This window comes from Myotis daubentonii, chromosome 11, assembly GCF_963259705.1.
Source record: "Myotis daubentonii chromosome 11, mMyoDau2.1, whole genome shotgun sequence".
In the NCBI taxonomy this organism is placed as follows: Eukaryota; Metazoa; Chordata; class Mammalia; order Chiroptera; family Vespertilionidae; genus Myotis; species Myotis daubentonii.
In genome coordinates this window covers 8,331,983-8,353,242 of record NC_081850.1, presented here as the reverse complement: position 1 = coordinate 8,353,242, position 21,260 = coordinate 8,331,983, and the positions used below count along the sequence as shown (strand labels likewise).

The window sequence follows — 21,260 nt, the reverse complement described above, 5'->3', positions numbered from 1 at the left end:
ACCAATTCGGGAGGGTTGGGGGTGGCCCTAGTAGAAAAATTTGAGAGCAGGAGTTGGTGAGAAACATTTCTTCTCCCCTCCCTGTTTCCTTTGGCATCTCCAACAGTGACCAAGCCTCCTCTGGTCCCAGCACCCATTGGACGGTCCCCACTGTGACTCTGACTTCTGCCAGATGACCCGGCAACATCTAGAAACATCAGCTTCGCCAACCCAAGGAGTCACAGCTACTTACTGCTCTGCTTACTCTCTGGGTTGCCTCACTGTCCCCGTTTGGCTCCTCTGCTCTTCTAGCATTAGAGTAACCAATCCCCTGTATGAAATGATCTCTGTTTGTCAAGACCTAGGCTGTTTTCTCTTTTCTTGGCTGCACCCTGACTGATAGAGTGGGACCATCATTCAGTGTGCTCTTGGCACATTTTAGGGACACACTACATGTGCATCATAGTGAAGCAAAAAAGTGGATACATTTTTCTGAGACACTTTCCCGATGGTAAGTTTTGTGCTTTCTAAACAGTGGTGTCAAAATAATCCTTTCCCTTGATCTCATCAGTCTTTTCCATCTCTGTCAGCAGTGACTCAGTCATGGAAGAGATTGTTCTTGGTGCCCATGGGTGTGTATATTTTAGTTGCAGCAGAATGAGCCCTAATGTCATGCCATCGGTTTCCCAAATTTGCGTTGGTAATGGCCACACTTGGCCTTCCTGGTAGTGGGGACCTATAGTCCTGTTTCCCTCTGTTCTTGGCCTCCACACAAGGATTCCCACAAGGGCTGCATTTGAGATGGTGGTTTCCAGGATTGGGATATCTGCCCACCAGCACTGGACTCGAGACCACCAGCTTGTTTTTCCAAACATTAATATCTCAGTGATCTCCAAACATATTTTCTGTTCCAGAATATTTTCCAAGTTTTGTAAGAATGTCTCTAAAGCTTTTTTCTTTTAAAGGCATAAGGTTAGCTAGCCTAAGGGGAAGGGCAAGGGTAATACATATTTTAACTTGGAAGACTAGTGTTTAAAACTTTAACCAAAAAATGTTTCTCCCTTAAAAAACAACTTTTTTTTTTTTTTTTACATATTTAAGTAATTCATTTGGGAGAAATTACCACTTAGCCATCCCTTGGCAGTTTTAGTTCAACATGCTTTGAAACTAGTCAGCTACAAAGCCTCAAATGTGTTTTCTTTGAAAGCTCAACTTAACCTTCTCTACCATGGAGAGGAGAAAAGTGACAACTTATTTTAGAGATTCTCCCCCTTTGTCTCTTGGTCTTTCTTTTGCAGGCCGTGTGTTTACACTATGGGATCTCCCATAAACAACAGGGCCCTTTTCCCATGCCAGGAGCCCCCCGTTGCCATGTCAACATGGCAGGCCACAGTCCGAGCAGCTGCATCTTTTGTTGTTTTAATGAGTGGGGAAAATTCTGCCAAGCCAACACATCTTCGGGAAGGTACTGTACATGTGTTCTGTGCTTCTTTGTGTATTGCACACACGCTGGACCCAGGAACCCAATACGCACTGTTTTTTGCAACTTTAAAGAGCTCCTTTATTAGTTGGGTTGGAATGAACATGCTAGAAAACATCCTGCCAGAGAAAACAGCAGGGAGGGGGAGGCCCTGGGGAGCCTGGGCAGGCGTGTGGGGGCTCTTCATGCCAGACTTATCAGTTCCTAGAGTATTTCAGCGGTTGCTCTGCCCTGGTGGTTTGTGGGCCATAAGTGGGTGGTCTTGGTTGAAGACTTTCTGGGCAGGCAAGTGTGTCATGGAAACACCGTTACTTACAGTTGAGTTGTCTGTGGTTGGGTCCTGGAGCCTGCAGAGGGGGTTCATTGCACTGGGAGTTCATTACGCTGAGTGATAGTGCTGCTGTTGGCGGGCCCACCAGAGCTGTTCGAGTCCAGCTCTGTCCCTCAGAGTTCTGAACCCAAAGTATAAAAGATGGAAGGCAAGTGCTAATGCAGATCAAGGTTCTGTCTGGGGATTATTTGCTTATTGCAATAATTAACTCCGCTGAGAACCTAAGCATTTTGATGCCAGGTGAAATTTTTATAATTGAAACATTTCTTCATTTGAAATAAGGTGTCTCTCACATACCTTTAGAAACTTTAAATTTTACAGGAAATTAAAAGTAATAAAATTAAAGAATTTTAGAGAAAGTGATTGCTAACATTTTGTTGCATTTCCCTCCAGTATTTAAAATCTACACAGATGGTACATATTGTCATTTCAAAATTGCCGTCATGGCACATAACAGCTTTTTTTCACTTATGGTGTATTTTGAACATTTCCCAGGTCATTAAGTATTTTTTAAACTATAATTTTAATGTCTGCATAATATTTTATGGTATGAATATATCATATTTTAACATTTTTGTATTTTTAGACATTTTTATTGTTTCCAGGTTTTTTCCTGTTATAAATAAAGTTGCATTAAATTCCTGAGGAGACATTTAGTATAAAATTAGAATTATTGAGTCAAAAGTTTTCAGCATGGATAAGGCTGTTGGTACATATTTCAAGTTGTTTCCCAGAAAGGCTGTGCCCATTTGCATTTGTACCAATAGTACATTTTCATACCCATCAGTAATTATAGGGTCCCCATTTTCCATGAATTTCACCCATTTGCTAGGCAAGAAAAGGTCTGTCTTTAACATAGATTACTTCGATTATCAATGAGGTTTTACGTGTCCTTATATTTTTCTTAACTATCTTCATTTCCTGACTTTTGATTTCCTTTACCCGTTTTTACAATGAGGCTTCAGTAAGGTTTTCAAAAGTTTGTTTTGCCTTTTAATTTGATTGGCTCTTTAAAATATAAAACTATTTATCTTATCATATTTATGAAAAGTACTTTTCCCAGTTTTACTATGCCTTTTAATTTTATAATATGTTTCTGAGCTATTGGCAATTTTAATTTTTATTTAGTGAAATCTGTCTAATTATTCTTTGAAGGTCTTTCTTTATTTGATCTGAGATTCATCTGTTTTGTTTTAATATTTTTATTTAATTTAAAATTTTCATTAAGTCTTTATCTGTTTATAGTTTATTCTAGTCAGGATTGTGAAATGAGGACTACAATTTTTTTTTTTTCAAATAGGAAATAAGTTGCCGTAAAATAATTTATTGAATCTTTTCTAACTTGTGATGTCTCCTTTATCATAAACTAGATTTAACATATACTAGAGTCTTCAATGAGAATTTACTTGATTTTCAAAGTAAAAATAAGACAAATAATACATTAAAAAAGATAGGTAACATTTATATGGTTCATTTACAAATGAACAAAGGACAAAAAATTGCAATAAAATTTCCTTTTTACTCCTAATTCCCAGCTACCCAGATACCCTTCCCCCAAGTTAACCAAAGTCACCAGTTTCCTTTGTTTAAGATGTTTTTTCCGCTTGTTGCACAGATCAGAGCATGCTGCACATATGTTTGAATTGTACCTCAACCCTTTAGAATAAATTGGTTTTACAGATAATTTCATATCTGAGTATTAAGAGCTTTCTCATTATTTTTTATGACTATAGAATATTTCATAAATTAATCTTTTACAGGTAAGTGAACCAATAGCTCTTGACTTCACTCTGTCAGATAAGGAACTAAATGGCATTTACTTCTATCATCTTCCCTCATCCACATTCCCCAGTTTTAGTGAATACAGTTGAGCTTTAGGATTCATATTATCTATCTATATTTTGTTAAATATGTTTTACTTGATTTCAGAGAGAGAAAGGGAGAGTGAGAGAGAGATAGAAACATCAATGATGAGAGAATCATTGATCGGCTGCCTCCTACTGGGGATCTAATCCTCAACCCGGGCATGTGCCCTGACCAGGAATTGAACCATGACCTCCTGGTTCATAGGTTGATGCTCAACCACTGAGCCACACTGGACAGGCTTATCTCTATATTTTGTTTTTGTATTATATCTTCTCTTCTAGGAATTACAATTACTTTTTTTTATATCTTCATCTAGTTTCAAATCATATTTGTAGTAAGTATTTATACTGTCTTTATCCTTAAGCTTTTAAATTTGAATCATTTCTCAGGCACTTGGAAAATTGTTTCAATATTTGTTTTCTAGAAGGGTGGATGTGTGGTATATTTTATGAGCCATCCCATATTTAGATTGGCTTTTAGTTCTATCACTTACGAACAATCCTTGGCTAGGTATAAAATTCTTAGGACTACTTTTCTCTCTTAAACAACTATAAACATTTTTATTATCATGCCTGACTTAGCATTTCTGAGGAGAAATCTGATATCAATTTTTTAAAAAATATATTTTATTGATTTTTTACAGAGAGGAAGGGAGAGGGATAGAGAGTTAGAAACATCGATGAGAGAGAAACATCGATCAGCTGCCTCCTGCACACCTCCCACTGGGCATGTGCCCGCAACCAAGGTACATGTCCCTGACTGGAATCGAACCCGGGACCCTTGAGTCCGCAGGCCAACACTCTATCCACTGAGCCGAACCAGTCAGGGCTGATATCAATTTTTTAAAAATTCCTTGAAAGTCTGATTTTCTTGCCTAGAGGCTCATAGAATTATTATTTTTTAAATATATATTTTATTGATTTTTTACAGAGAGGAAGGGAGAGAGATAGAGAGTCAGAAACATCGATGAGAGAGAAACATCGATCAGCTGCCTCCTGCACATCTCCCACTGGGGATGTGCCCACAACCCAGGCACATGCCCCTGACTGGAATCGAACCTGGGACCCTTCAGTCCGCAGGCGGACGCTCTATCCACTGAGCCAAACTGGTTTTGGTGAATTATTTTTATTTATGTAATTTACAGCTTTCTAGAAAGAAGCTAGCTGTGGGTATCTTTGGTTTTAATCAACTTTATTGAAGTACTAGAGGCCCAGTGCACAAAATTTATGCATAGGTAGGGTCCCTAGGCCTGGCTGGTGATTAGGGCAGATTTGTGGGGTGACCAGTGGGGCGATCAGAGGAGGCGGGGGAAGGAGGCCCGCTTGCACCTGCCTTGGCTGGCCTGGCACCACCTGCTAGCCAGCCCTGCCCCCTAACGCTGCTGCCGGTCGGGGCCTGCGGTCTGGGGGAAGCTCCTGCATTGAGCGTCTGCTCCCTGGTGGTCAGTGCGCGTCATAGCGACCGGTCGTTCCGCTGTTCGGTTGATTTGCATATTAGGGTTTTATATAGATAGATAATTTGCATGTAATAAAATGTACACAATTTGTCTTGTTTGAAAAATACACCAATTTATTTAATCAGCACTCCTATGAAGATGTAGAACATTTCCTTTACCCGAGGACTCGCCTTATGCCCTTGCCATCTCTCCTTAATTCATTCCTCCAAACCCCACTCCTGTCAACCACTGACCCGATTTCCGTGTTTGTAGATTAATTTTGCCTCTGCCAAAGATTCACGTAAATAGAGTCATTCCATGTGTACTCTTTTGTGCCTGGCTCCTTTTGCTCAGCATAATGTTTGGAAAAGTCACCCATATTTTTGTGAGTGTTAATAGTTTATTATTTTAAAATTGGTGAATAGTAGTCCATTATATGAATAAAGCACAGTTTGTTTATCCTCTCACCTGTTTATGGAGATTTGAATTGTTTTTAGCCATCGTGATAAATAATTCTGTGAACACTGTGTACAAGTCTTTCTGAGGATATAGGTTTTCATTTCTCTTGGGTAAATACCTAAGAGTGGAATTGCTGAATCATATAAATGCATGTTTAACTTTGTAAGTATCTGCCAAATCATTTCCAAAGTGATTGTATCATTTTGTATTCTACCAGCAATATATCAGAACCTCTCCCTCCCCCTTCCTCACCATTACCTGGCATCCTTGCAAACACTGGTATTGTCAGCTTTCCAACTGGGTGTCCAGTGCTAGCTTGTTGTCGTTTTAATTTGCCTTTCTCTGAGGACTAATGATTGTGAGCAACTTTTCATACTTATTGTGCATTCTTATATCTTCCTTTGAAAAGCGTCTCTTCAAGTTGTTTGCCATTTATTTAATGTGAGATTTTTGGTTATTTTATTAGTAGATTGAAAGAATGCTTTGTATATTCTAGGTAAAGCCTTTTATCAGATATATGTATTGCAAATATATTCTCCCAGTCTGTGTAGCTTGCCCTTTCATTTGTTGTTTACACTCTACACCTCTGATTTTCCATAGAAACATTTTGTTCTTTAGTAATTCCATTGTAGATTTAAATTGTTATTTAAGTTTCCTTACAATCCTTATCTTTTTGATCTGTTATCTTATGAAGTCAGTCTCTTATACTGTTTCAGCCTGTTGTCGTCCCATACTTTTTAAATATATTTTCGTAGAGGTTATTATCTTCCTGTATCATAATGGGAATGGCAGTTTCCTAAACTGCTTTTGGTTTCTACAGTAAATTCATTTCTGAGGCTTGTTCTTCTTCTGAGTCTTTAGAATGATGTTTTCTTTTACCTTTATTTTGCAGTATTTCTTCCCATAGTGCTCATGGCTCTCCTCACAGGACACAGTCTATGAATTTCCCTGCGCTCCTTTCACTTTCCACGCGCCCTGTCTGAAACTCTCTCTGTTCAGCAGGTGAGAGGTTACTGATGTAGGCTGCAGCGTCTTGCTGGAATTGCCTAGTGAAGTTCTGCTGGACTCACACAGGCTCTTTCTCCACCCTCCCTCTGTGGTTCCCGGACGTGCTGAGGTTGATTGAGCACCTGAAACACTGCAGTGGCAAGCCGGTCCTGATACCTGGCCACCTCCAGCCCCCATGGCTGCCTCTAGAGGTTGACCTGCAGTCACCACACCCCACGACGCGGGGTGGCTCTCCCTGCCCCCCACCTAACCAAGCCTGCATACTGTCTCATTCATGGTTTGGCCCTGCAGTTCAGACAGAAAGGCTCGTGTTTGGCAGTGTTTCTCGAACTTGAGCATTATTTTTCTTTTTAGAGGGGAAAAAAATTCTCATGGTTTACCAGGGTCGGCTGAAATTATTTGTATTAGAATTATATTTTAAGACTATGAATGTTAAGATTAGATATAAATTCTGTTTGCTTATAACTCTTACATATCTATAAAGCCAAAATAAAATTATAAGTTAAGCACAGACCAAGTTGTTAAGTCAGCAAAATTCAAATGAACAACTTACGTTTAATGTAAAGGTTAATGTTTTGTTGTAATGTCATCGCCCCTGACAGTGTGAGTGTGCTGCTCTCAGCCCCGTGAAGGTTCTTTGGAGATGCCCGTGCGTGAGCCAGGCGGTCTGTTCTCCACCATGCTCCTTCCGGCGCGGGGAAGCTTTTGTGTGCACAGCGAGGCGAGGGCACAGCCTGCACTCAGGAGAAGCATCATCGTGAGGCTCTCCTCTCATCAGCTCTCAGTCATTAACACGGGGCGCCTGCCTCCGCGCGGTCACAGCACGAGAGCATGTGTGAACTCTCAGGCTGGTGGGCAGTACTCGGTTATATCTGGATAATCCAATCGACTGGCCAAATGCAACCGGTGCCCTGTTTTTAGACACACAGTTTGATTGGAACACGGCCCTTGTCCATGGCTACTTTGGTGCTGCAGTGGCAGAGCCGAACAGTTGAAACAAAGCCTGCATGGCCCTCAAAGCTTAAAATATTTACTAACTGGGTCCTTTTCAGAACAGAGTCATCTGATCCTTCAATATCTGTCTGTCTGTTTGAACAGTATCATCAAAATTAAAACAAGGATTGCCTTTATCATTTTTGTGGAAACTTTTCATACCTCCAGAAGTATATCTGTGACTGTTTTTCAGAATTACCAATTCAGCACAGAGTTAACAACAACAACAACAACTACATGCTAGTTGGGATTTGCTAATGTTCATACCACTTGCACCTTCTGTGGTATCTCAGAGCAGACCTGACCAACTCCAGCTGAGGGAGGCGTGGCAAGGTGAGCGCACTCCCTGCTGATAGCCCAGCCCCTCCTGCAGCCCCCCAGCTGGCTTTCTGAGAGGGCGGCCAGAGCAAGTGGAGCGCTTTGCAGCCCAGGATGGCTGTTCTGGGGGAGGAATCTTGTCTCTAGATATCTCTGCCCTTCTTAGAAAAAAATGGTATGCGGATACGAGATGATGCTACTTCCTAAGTCGTTTTCTAGATTGGTACATTGGTCTCAGAGGACCTCCTCTGTTGCGCAGTGTCCTTTGAAATGATGAGCTACCCTTGGAAATGTGAGTGGCAAACCCTGCCTTCCACCCACAGTTCCCACAGTGTCACACCAGCCCCATTAGCACCTTTGCCAGGCGTCAGCTGATTTCCCAAAAGGAGCAGAGCACCAGAGCAGCATCATGCAATGAGGCAGATAACAGGGACAGAGATGACAGCAGCCTGGGGACACAGGATGGGAGTCCTGAGTCCTTGCTGCCTGAGGGAGATCATTCCTGACTGTTTGTAATGAGAAGGCCGCTGGTTTAGACTGTAGCCTGATGCCCATCGTAAGAATTGTATTAGCCGAGAAGCCACTACCCTTTTCTCAGGAGGGCTAAGTCAAGGCCATAGACTTAGATCCACTTGTTTGACTCCTCTGTTATTTGACCTTTTCAGCATAATGTCATTGGGCAGACAGAAATGGTAGCCTGGGTGTAATTGTTGTCCCGTATTCCCTGCCAAAATGTAGCCATCCCATGAAGCACAGTGACCCAGTGCTTTGTCTGCACAGGTGCTTAATGCTTATGTGTGGAATGACTGTTCTGTGGAATCAGACGGAAGTAATATGCGCACGGGAGAGCTTTTAAACCGCTGTGATTCCAGAGGCCTTTCTCGGGCTCCGCTTCTGATTAGAGTTCATGCCTTTTCTCGAGGCTCAGTAGATTTTAAAGGGAAAAAATGGGTGTGGTGCATCCTTATTTTCCCGTATTTGCTAATTTTATTTTGTTTAGTTTAGTTTTATTTTTGTAGAATCTAATTTAGTGTATTTCTACGTCCTAGAAAAATAAAATGCTCCACTTGCATTTTCATGGGAAGCCCCAAGTAAATGAACAAGACTGAGTAATTTAAGCTCTTTCCAAATGTATGAGAAAAAGCACATGAACAAGTGAAAGGTGTTAAAAACTACACGTGCCCTCACATAGGATCTGATTTCATTTTTCTATTCAAAAGTAAGACCGTAGACATTACTTCATCCTGGGCAAAATGCTACTCTCTGGCCTGCCCAACAGACCAGCTCTCTGACATTTTCTCTCTTGACTTTCTGTGGGAAATTCCAGGGAAAAGCCAAGATTTCAGAGTCCAGACCCTCCTGTGTGCAATTGAAAACCAACTTTTCTTCCCTCTGGATGGCTCAAAATGAGCAATACCATTTAGACTGCTCCCACCGCATGCAACCAGGAATTATGTGTAAGGAAATGGTAGATTAAAGGCATTTAGGAATGGTTATGATTAAGTGTTTTCACCACAGAGAATGCAGAGTAGAGAAAACTATCCTGGGCTAGTGCACATACATGTGTTCCAAGGGCTAGGAGTACAGAGTGAACGCCTTCATCTCTTCCGAAAGCTATTGGTGACCCAGGCCTGTGTTCTGCTCTTACATCTCTCCCGAGGGCTCAGATGATGCCTAGCACTTTCTAAGTCTGTGTCAGGTCATTCGTTTCTTTCTTGCCTTCCTAGCGCTGTACTCACCATCCTGAGCATACGGGGAAGTCATCATGCTTTCTTTTGGATAATGATGACTCTGGCAGGCATGTGCATACCGATTCTTGCTGTGGGTTTTTGTCTTAGGCTTGATATTCATGAATTTTCTCATGTGGGTCAGGTACTAAAGTGTACCTGTGACCATCGGGAGCAGGATGGTTTGGTGTAGTTTGACCATCCATTTTGTGCTTAAGTTTCAGGGGAACTAGGTTGTCTGTGTCATAGGTCAGAATGGAGGGTGAGGCTTACAAGACCAATCCCAGTCCTGGTGCCATGTATTCCTTAGGTATCCATTAGCCAGCCACCAGGGGAAACCTCTAAACCTAGGGAGGTGCTTGTGTCCTCTGTTCAGTAGGTGGCGCTCTTTCACCTGGTTCACAAGAATCACCTTGGAGGTCATTCTCTCATGGGTCTCCTGTGCCTCAGGCGGTACCATGTTGAAGGAAGGAAACCCAAAGCCTTGCCGGTGGCATCAGTGCTTGAGAAGAGGTGGCATGACCTGGCACATGGCCCTGGTTAAGCAGCGCTGGCACACAACAGCGCAGGACGCTCTTTCTCTCTCCTTTGTTCTGCTGCCAGCTCCCACCCTTGAGCGACAGCGAAGAAGAACCAACTAACGAAAGGCAGTCACGCCACGGGTGTTCAGGAGGGTGACACTAGCTCATAAAACCAGGATGTGTAGGCTTGGCATCTGTGTAGAAGTGAAAGAAGAGAGCTGGGGTTTGCTGAAAGACCCAAGCGCTCGAGCAGGAAGCCAAGAAAGGAAGAGCAACTGAAACTGGGAGCTCTCACTCCCTCCTTTTTACAGATCTATTAAATGTATTGTCATCAATACACAAAATATACATAACACATACATTATATAGAGTGTGTCTGCATGTACTTATAACCACGCATATTCCTGTACCTATTGCTAAGCATCTTTACTTTGTGATACAAAGGTGTTCCAAAATAATGAAATAGCTTGATGTATGGAACAGTTTGGGCAGGAAGTTCTGAGACTAAGAATATTGACTAGAGAAAGAAACAGTTTTGAGGTAGGAAAGCAGCAGGGACTGTTGAGTAGAGAAACATGATACCTAAATAAAAGCGTTTTATCAGTTTCTGAGTGCTTCATGCTATTTGTCTAGCCTACGGTGGAAAAGTTTGTGTTCTTTTTAACTTTTCTTTTTAATGGTTGACACTAATACAGATGTACCCATTCCCCCCACCTCCACCGAGCCCTGGCCCCCCCTTCCCTCTGGCCATCACCACACTGTTGTCTGTGTCTATGGGTTACGCATATTTGTTCTTTGGCTAATCCCTTCACCTTCTTTGATCCACTTTTAATAGGAAGAATTAAGTGCCTGTTTTGATTTTCAGTGAAAATAATAACTCTTTCAATACAAGACATTCGCTGAGAGCCTGTCTTTGCAAAGAGAAATCATCTGCCTTGGCCTCCGGAGCTGAGCTGTAAGGCTGCCTCTGCTGTGCTGAGGGGGTGCGGCCAGGACTCCCCTAAGCAGAGCACAGTGGCTGGACATACATTTTGTATTGAATTTACTATCAGTGGGCGGGATCGATGTGTAAAGATGACTACAGTATCTTGATGTTTTTCTCACACTTTTTTTCTTATTATGAAAATGACTTTCACAAGTGATTAGCACAGGTTTTCACAGTATTCCATAAAGAGTCCTCTTCCCTAACCATGAGCTGACGACTCCATCACGTTCTTTTCCCCCTGTTTCCTCTTCCTCCCTTGGAAGACAGGATCTTCAAACTATTCGTAAGACAGTTTTTTAGAGTAGTAAATGACGAAAATAGTTATTGTAATTGTTTTCACACTCTCAGTGATAAGTGTTTTCAAAACTAAATTTTAGACTGCCTATGATTTGAAAAGTGACCCATTTCAAACACTTATCATTCCTACAAAAAAAAACACAGTTATCTTTAAGGACAATTTCAATCCTGTTTCAGAGATGAAAATGTCTATTTGGACCTTGTAGCAGCTGCTAGTGTGATTATAAGAACAATATCTGATAGTAAATTTCTGTCTTACTAGTGAGACAATTGAAGTCTAAGAATTTCACCCCTTAAATAAGTTCCAGTTTGAGAAGGTGGCATAGAGCCTTTGGGAACTTTCTGTGGAAGCTTCGAAGGGAGGCTCGCTGGGTGGCTGCTCAGGCCTGCGCAGTTGGGAGCGCCACTTCCTCTAGGCCCGTTCCTATTGTCCCCACCCTTCCACTCCCTGTTCATCTTGGTAATGATTCCAGGCCGGGCCCTGAAATTATCCAGTGGTGTGATGGGCTTCTGGCCTTTGCAGAGGAAAAACTCAGCTTAATTCAAGTACAGCATGTTCTCTTTGTTTTGCAGCTGGGGTAGCAAGGGAGCCTAGGGCAAGTGGATTGAATAAAAAAGGAAAATGAAGGTATTCACTGTCTATTTCATCAAGGTTGGCTCATTTAAAGTAAACACCATTTAAATAGTCTCCAAATGGCCCATTCTATATGAAGTCATGCAGTATGCCCCCTTTTGGGCTGTCATTCTCCTTAAATGGATCGCTTTGTGTGCACTGCGTTTTAATGCCATTCAACCTTAAACCCCATATGTGGGCCTCATCAGGCCACAGGCTTCAGTGCACATGTGGCAGCCATACCTTCAACATTTTTTCGTCTCTGCCTCCAGAAAGTCAGCCCAAGCAACAGGGGGAGGCAGCCATAAAGACGACAGCAGTTAAGATTTCTTCAACACTTACTATGTGCCAGTTACTATGCCTTAGTGATTTCTGTGTATATCATCTAACCTAAATCACATAATCCTCTGAGATAGACACTATGATCATTCCTTTGTTAATAGATGAGGACTCTGATGCATCGAGAGATTAAGTGATGTGTCCAAACTGGTAAGTGTGGAGCAGGCAGCTGAGCCCAAGTAGTCAGTTCCAGGGCTGGAACTCCATCAGCAGGCATACTCAAAAGAGACATGCTCTTCATCAGTTCTCTTTTCAAGGTAGGCTTATCCCAAACAATTGCCCATCCAGAAATTATTTCTCTTTTCTTTGGAATCTGTGCTCTGCATTCTGGGGCAGTATTTCCACGTGGTCCTTTGCCTTTTCTGCAGTCTGGTTTGAAGATGGGATCAGGTGTCCCCTGAGCAGCTAGCTCCCTTGGCAGAGGGCCGTCCTCATGCCAGATTCGGCTCTGTGGAATAGTCCATGAACAGACAGCTCAAAGCGTGAGGCCATGAGACTTGTCCCAATGGTAGGGGCCAGTAAAAGCCTCCCCAGCGCAATGGAAGCATTCAGGTGTCACTGCGGTGACTTAAGCCTTCACCCAGGTTGGACAAGAAGTCCAGGCCTGGACACCTTTGAGAAACTTCTGTGGAGTCCAGCCAGGGTCTTTGGGAAGTGGGCGCCTGGCCGGTTCTTGTTTGGCCCAGGCTATTGATCTGACCCTATTTGACTGTCACTAGGTATCCTGAAAAAGTTTTTGGCTTTAAAAGCTTAAACCATGAAGCAGTTTATTCCCAATGAGCTCCACGAAGTAGAGGAACTGTAAGAATCAATAAATTAAAAATCTTGAAGGCTATATAGGAAAAAATCATCTTGAGCATTTAAAATATGGGTTTGGATGATGTTTTCAAGACATTTCCCCCCCCCCCCCCAAAAAAAAAGTCCCTTTTTCTCCCATGATTTAACTTCAGAGAAGACTGAGGGAGTAATGACAGTTTTAAAATATTTTTGTTGGATTTAACTCAGATTCTGTTAATACTTTCGCTATTTTGCTCCCAAACTCCAGGTCATTTAAAGTTTCTGACTTTGTTTTGAAACTGCTAATCTCCTTCCTCTCCCCTGCCACATCAGTTCTGGCCTCCACCACCCTCCTCCCATCACCTTGAGTGTACAAGCATTCTGATAAAGGTGCTGGGACATGATGTCATTGGCACTTGGTGAGGCTTCTCCATGACCTTGTGTAGGTGTATAACAGATACCTTCTATTCCACTAGCAGCATTCTCTATTGAAAACAGTTTCAGCTTCTGCTGTTTCCAAGCAGTCTTTTCTTCTCCATGTGCTAGATGGATGGTACAAGGACCAGAGAGGCAGCAAAAAAATCAGGTCAAACATTCAATGCTAAATGAGAAACATAGTGTTTCTCCCCCCACCCCCAGACTTCTTGAGGTATAATTGGCATCTAACATTGTAAGTTTAAGGTACACAATGTGATGATTTGATACATGAATATATTGTGAAGTGGTTACCACAATAAGGTTAGTTAACACATCCATCACCTCACATAGTTTTATTGTGTGTGGTGAAAACTCTGAAGATCTACTCTCTTAGCAACTATAAAATATACACTATAGTATTGTTAATTATATACAATACAGTTTTGTTAATTATATACAATATAGTATTGATAACAGTCACCTTGCAGTGCATAATATCCCCAGAACTTAATAACCAGAGGTTTCCATCCTTTGAACACCCTCACTCATTTCCCCTCAATGTCTTCCCAAACCCCCACCCCTGTCAGTTACCAATCTACTCTCTGTTGCTATGAGTTTGGTTTTTTGTGGGGTTTTTTTTTAGATTCCACATATAAGTGAGATCTCATACACTATTTATCTTCCTCTGTCTGAGTTATTTTATTTAGCATAATGTTCTCCAGGTCTGTCCATGTTGTCACAAGTGGAAGGATTTCCTTTTTTATGTCTGAATAAATTGTGTGTGTGTGTGTGTGTGTGTGTGTATGTATGTGTATATATATATATATATATATCACATTTTCTTTATCCTCTGGAAGTTAGATTGTTTCTATGTCTTGGTCATTGAAAATAATGCTGCAATGAACATGAGAGTGCAGATATCGCTTTGAGATAGTGATTTCATTTCCTTTGGATAAATACCCATAAGTGGAATTGATGAATCAGATGGTAGTCCTATTTTTAATTTTTTGAGAAACCTTCATACTGTCTTCCATAGTGGCTGCACCCTTTTCTCCACATCCTTGCCAACGCTTGTTATCTCGTCTTTTTCCTTTTCATTTTAAAATCATTTTTATTTTTAAATTACAGTTGACATACATTACTATATTAGTTTCAGGTGTACATCCCAGTGATTAGATATTACATAACTTACTAAGTGATCATCCTGATAAATCTCACACCCATCCGACACCATACATGGTTATTAGAATATTATTGTCTATATTCCTATGCTATACTTTACATTCTTGTCACTATTCTGTAACTACAAATTTGTACTTCTTAATTTTTTCATCTTTTCCAACCCCTCCCATCTGGCAACTGTCAAAATATTCTCTGTATCTATGAATCTGTTTCTTGTCTGATTGTTCATTTATTTTGTTTTTTTCTTTAATATTTAATTGTTGATAGATATGTCTTTATTGCCATTTTATTACTTATGTTTTAAATTTTTTTAATTTTTCTTCCTAAAGAAAATTCTTTAACATTTCATGTAATACTAGTTTGGTGGTAATGAATTCCTTTAGCTTTTTCTTGTCTGGGATTCTCTTTATCTGTCCGTCCATTCTAAATGATAGTTTTGCTGGGTAGAGTAATCTTAGTTGTAGATCCTTACTTTTCATCACCTTGAATATTTCTTACCAATCCTCTGGCCTGCAAAGTTTCTGCTGAGAAATCAGATGACAGTCTTATGGGACCTCCCTTGTAGGTATCTAACTGCTTTTCTCTTGCTGCCTTTAAGATTCTCTTTTTATCTTTAACCTTTTACATTTAAATTATGATGTTTCTTGATGTGGGCCTCTTTGGGTTCATTTTGTTTGGATTTTCTGTGCTTCCTGGACTTGTATGTTTATTTCCTTCACCAAATTAAGGAAATTTTTTTGTCATTACTTTTTCAAATAGATTTTCAATTTTTTGCTCTGTCTTCCCCTTTTGGCATCCTCATGATGTTAATACACTTGAAGTTGTCCCAGAACTCCTTACACTATTTTCATGTTTTTGGATTCTTTTTTCTTTTTACTGTTTTGATTGAGTGTTTTTTTGCTTCCTTATATTCCAAATTGTTGATTTGATTCTCAGCTTCATCCATTCCACTGTTGATACCCTGTAAGCTATTCTTCATTTCATTTAGTGTATCCTTCATTTCTGACTGGTCCTTTTTTATGCTGTTGAGGTCCTCACTAAGTTCCTTGAGCCCCCTTATAACCAGTGTTTGGAACTCTGCGTCTAGTAGATTACTTGTCTCCATTTTGTTTAGTTCTTTTTCTGAAGTTTTGTCTCTTTTCGGACATATTTTTTTTTAATATATATTTTATTGATTTTTTACAGAGAGGAAGAGAGTGGGATAGAGAGTTAGAAACATCGATGAGAGAGAAACATTGATCAGCTGCCTCTTGCACACCTCCTACTGGGGATATGCCCACAACCAAGGTACATGCCCTTGGCTGGAATCGAACCTGGGACCTTTCAGTCCACAGGCCGATGCTCTATCCACTGAGCCAAACCGGTTAGGGCAGGACATATTTCTTTGTTTCCTTATTTTGTCAGTCTCTCTGTGTTTGTTTCTGTGTATGAGGTAGAGCTGCTACATCTCCCAGGCTCAGTAGAGTGGCCTAATACAGTAGGTGTCCCATATGGCCCAGTGGCATAGCCTCCACAATCTCCTAAGCTGGACACTCAAGGTGTGCCCCCACATGGGCTGTGTAACCCTTCTCTTATAGTTGAGCCTTGATTACTGTTGGCATGTCAATGGGAGGGATTTACCCCCAGGCCAATCAGCTGCAAAAACTGTCTGTGACCACCAACCATCAACCTCTGACCACATGGATGATCAGTTGTGCTGTGGCCCCACAGAGTAGGACTTACTTTAGAAGGGTTCTGCTGCCCACTGAGTCTGCCTTTTATGTGTGTAGCTAATGAAAGTGGTTGGAGATTCTCTTTTTATCTTTAACCTTTTACATTTAAATTATGATGTTTCTTGATGTGGGCCTCTTTGGGTTCATTTTGTTTGGATTGTCTGTGCTTCCTGGACTTGTATGTTTATTTCCTTCACCAAATTAAGGTGAAGTGCTGGCAAAAGCCATTGTTCCTTTGCTGGTACTTGTGCGGGCACATCCCCAGTAGGAGGTGTGCAAGAGGCAGCTGATCAATGTTTCTCTCTCATCGATGTTTCTAACTCTCTATCCCTCTCTCTTCCTCTCTGTAAAAAATCAATAAAATATATATTAAAAATATATATTAAAAATCCCTCATGATTTTTCTCTGCCATATGTGAGTGTGGGACCAGCCTGTTCCATGGTCTGAAACTATTCACTGGGTGCACTGGCTCTGGGATCTCCAGGGAGGTGCAATTCAAGGTCAGCCACTGCCCAGGGCCACCCAGCATTAGCTACAAAGCAGTCAGCAGATGGCTGGTACTTGTTCTGGGCTTGAAGGTGCCAGGAGAGGCCAAGCTCTGAACCAAGGCCTGATGCTGCTTGTTTGAGAGATTTTAGGAAAATTTGAAACATTAGCCAAGACAGGCCTTTGGTATGGAAAAGCCACTGGAAACAGCTTGGGTGGGCTTGAAAGTTGAGTGGGGCAGAGCCTCAGGAAATCACTAGGGTGGGGAAAACAGTGTTAGCCAGGTTGATGGAGACTCTGACTGCCAGCTCTGTAAGGGGAGGGCTCATCAAAGGAACAATGGCTTTTGCCAGCACTTCTGTCTGGGAGAAAGCTGACCTTGCCCTCAGTTCTTGCTCAACAAACAATTCAGTACCTCCCCATCTGCCTCTGTTACCATTTAATTTGCTGCCCAGCATTAGAGCTCAGAGGGAATGAGTCTGAGTAAGTCTGAGTGTGGACCGTTTAAAAGGAACTGTCTGGGACTCCAGCAGCCTCCATGTCATTCAGCCATGATCCTCGGCTGATTTTCACAGCCAGAAGTTATGGGGACTTCTCTTCCTGGCACTGGTACCCTGGGCTGAGGTCCTGGTGTGGGGCTGAGACCCATCACTTCTCAGTGGGGAATTCAGGGGGAATCTCTGCAGCCAAGATATCCCTCATGATTTTTCACTGCCATATGTGGGTGTGGGACCAGCCTGTTCCATGTCTCTACCCCTCCTACCAGTCTCGATTTGGCTTCTTCTTCAATTCCCTAGTTGTAGGGCTTCCACCCAGCCAGATTTCAGGCATTCTGACTGGAATGGTGGTTTTCTATAGTTTAGTTTTAATTATGATGTGGCTGGGAGGAGGGAAGTACCTATTTCATGTTTACCTGCCCTGCCATCTTGTTCGAAGTCCATCATCTTTAAAGAGGAGTATGCCTTGCCCTGGCTGGTGTGGTTCTGTTGGTTGGAGCATCATCCTGTGCACTGAAGGGTTATGGGTTTGATTCTAGGTCAGGGTACATACCCAGATTTTGATCCAGGTCAAGATGCTTACTGGTGCAACTGTTTGATGTTTCTCTCTCACATTGATGCTTTTCTCTTTTGTTCTCCCTTCCTCTTCTTCTAAAATCAATTTAAAAAAATAAAAAAGGAGCACCCATGTACCCAGACAGTGGGGTGGTGAGGGCCTGGGGCCGGAGGCGGGGATGGGCTGAAGGAGTCTTGGGGGGCGGGGACATACGTAATACTGTCAACAGTAAAGATTAAAAAAAAAAAAAAGAGGAGCATGCCTTCAGCATCTTAGTCAGATGTGGAATGAGTGATTTTAAGAGTGACATTCTGACTCCAGAAGAGAATGAAAGGTATAACCAGTTTTGAGAGAATGGATATCTCTGTGATGTGTTCCCAGCCATTCTGAGCATGTCCTTCTATATTCCTCATTCAAGTATTTCTTCTAATGACTTCCAAACTTGATATCATATCATTTTTCAAAGTTGATATCATTTATTTTTTTCCTTAAGTTTAGGTCTTTGTTTTGTACTTAAAATTTTGTTTTTCATTAGAGGAGTTCTGCAGGATATTCTTTTGGATCTAAGTTGGTATTTTCTAAGGATAATAAATAATGACCTCTACCTTCCTGAGTTCAGAATTAGTTGAGAGATAAAGAAGCCAAGCATATGGAGATCAGAATCTAACCTTTATTATTGGTTTTTACTGGTAGAGTACTTTGAAAAATGTCATGTTAGCTCTGAGGGCCAATGTGGGCATGTTAACATTTGGACCCTGAATATGACTTTTTATCCACTCACTAACCAAATTGGACACCACAGCCCACTCCATGAGTGTTTAACCCTCTAAAACTTCGTTTTAAAATATATTTTTATTGATTTCATAGAGGAAGGGAAAGGGAGAGAGAGATAGAAACATCAATGAGGAGAGAGAATCAGCTGCCTCCTCCATGCCCCATACTGGGGATTGAGCCCGCAACCCAGGCATGTGCCCTGACCGGGAATTGAACCATGACTTCCATAGCTCAGACCCTCAACCAGTGAGCCATGCCAACTGGGCTAAAACTTTTTTTAAAAATATTTTTTTTATTGATTTTAGAGAGGAAGGGAGAGGGAGAGAGAGAGAAACATCAATGATGAGAGAGAATCACTGATCGGCTGCCTCCTGCATGCCCCCTACTGGAGATCGAGCCCACAACCCCGGGCATGTGCCCTTGACTGGAATTGAACCCAGGACCCTTCAGTCTGCAGGCTGACGTTCTATCCAAAGCAGCTAGGGCTAACCCTCTAACACTTAAAACAAGAAAGAGAAGAATAGCTCCGGCCATGGAGTTAGTGAGGGGCTGAAAGAGAGGCTAGGTTGTGTTACTATTATGGAACACGAGGAGCATGAGAAGTGGAGAACTGTGTTCCATAATATAGGGTGATAGTAATTCCTCTTAACACGTACCATCAATTTATAGCAGATGCTCAGAGAAAAATACTATGTAAAATCAGGTTGTATGACACATTCAGATTTCAGAAACATTAAAGTCATTTTTCTATCTCAGAAGTAAGGGAGTATAGTGTTAAAAGTTATCAATCATTTATTCCTTGGTAAAAGCCTTCTCTAAGGTGTGTACTAACTGGGGGCACACCCCTGGCTGGGTGGGGAGCCCCAACTGTAAGTCCAGCCTTGCTCCAACTAGCTGGCACTCCTTGGCTCCATGGAACCTTTCCAGGCCTGCTTTTCATCTGCTCAGTGAGGAATGGGGGACCAGCCCAATATATTGACAGATAAAAAGGATGAGGAATACTAGTATGAGACCTGAACTTCCACAGTTAATTAGCTTCAGAGTTGGGACTAAAACCTAGGTCTTTCCTTTCTTTAGTCTCATTGTATTCTGCTATATCTATCCATTTTAGATGGGCTTGAATTAAATTCAGACAAAATAGTTTAGCAGAATAGAAGTGATAATTCATTTGTTCATTAATCATCCATCCATTCATTCAACTGAGCATTTTTTTTTAATGCCAAGTACTGTGCGAGGCAATAGGATGAATAAGATATTGTTTGGCCTCTCTAGAAGCATACAACCTATACTTTTTTGCGTTTGCAGCTGTTAGTGACCACCTCAACCACCAGTTAACTGTGGAACTTCAGGTCTTATATTCCTCATTCTTTTTATCTGTAATATATTGGGCTGGTCCCCCATTCCTCATATTTATAGCCTCACTTGAATGGCTTCAAACTGATGCTTGGAATAGATCCAAACCTTCCTGGTTGCCCTGAAACTATCATCTCTTTTCCTGAGACCTGGAATAGTACCCCTTCAGTTGACATGGCCCACCTCCAAGAACTGGCTCATACCATCTTAGGACACAAGTTCCTCAACGGCCTGAAGAGAAAAGATACAAGTGAGGTCTAGAACCATATATGGGTCTCATTGTGATTTTTCTCTTTCTGTTTATAGGGTACTCAAGCTGGCATTACTACGTAACCATGCCAATGCCAGCCTCCACCTTCACAATTGCGGTGGGACCCTGGACAGAAGTGAAGCCAGAGACCTGCTCGCCAAGTGACCTGGCAGCAGAGAGGTCCCTCTCGCCGTCCGAGGCTGACTTTAGGTTTGTATTTGGGATGTTGCTGGAAAACAGACACTCGAGGGAGCAGAATGATGCACTTATTCCAAGCACTGGGAATGTGAGTCATCCCTGCTGAGAAACTAAACCAAACTGTGATTACTCAAAGCAGGAAGAGCCCTGCTGGGAGGGAAAGAGAGCTGAGAGGCAGAAATGTGGGCATATTGTTTATACGGAAAGAACAATAAAATAAAATAAATGTCTATGAAATCCTCTGTGAAGTCAGGTGGAATATTTTTATATATCTGGTTAAGTCAGCAGAAACTTCAGATCCAGTACTTTCTTTCTACGCCTTTTAACTTTGGATTTCAGTGCTTATTTAGTCAAAAACACAACTTAATCAAAAGAAGTTGCTTGTTTGATGGTTTCCTTTGTAGTCCACTCTGCTGCTTTGGTTCCAGTGACTGCTGTTAGCAGTGCATTTGCGGGGCAGCCTTCTCAGGAGCATCGGACACAAGGCCCTTGGGTTATGAGAATCCTGCTGGGTCAGGGCTCTGTTAACTTCGGTAGCAATTGCTTCTATTTCAGAGTCGATCAGAGAAAATCAGTTTAAACTTTTTAAAAGTCAGCATAGGCCATTAGGTATTCACTTGCAGCTTTCCCAGAAGTTCAGCTGTTTCTGGCTTCGAGAGCCAAAGAGGAGAAGGGGAATGCACGTCCTGGCACAGGCGTGTGCTAG

General features: G+C 41.8%; 1 protein-coding gene across 12 annotated transcripts in view; it reads left to right on the top strand.

Annotated features, from left to right (window-relative positions):
* The window catches only part of AOPEP (aminopeptidase O (putative)), a 329,578-nt gene that overhangs the window by 50,434 nt on the left and 257,884 nt on the right, over positions 1–21,260 (top strand). For all 12 annotated transcript variants that reach the window (XR_009447568.1, XR_009447569.1, XM_059656424.1 and 9 more), the window contains exons 3-4: positions 1,278–1,444; positions 20,413–20,566. Coding sequence is in view for 10 of the 12 variants with exons in the window: in XM_059656424.1 (XP_059512407.1) it covers positions 1,278–1,444; positions 20,413–20,566 (321 nt within the window). In the remaining 2 variants the exon portion in view is untranslated. The remainder of the gene's footprint in view (positions 1–1,277; positions 1,445–20,412; positions 20,567–21,260) is intronic.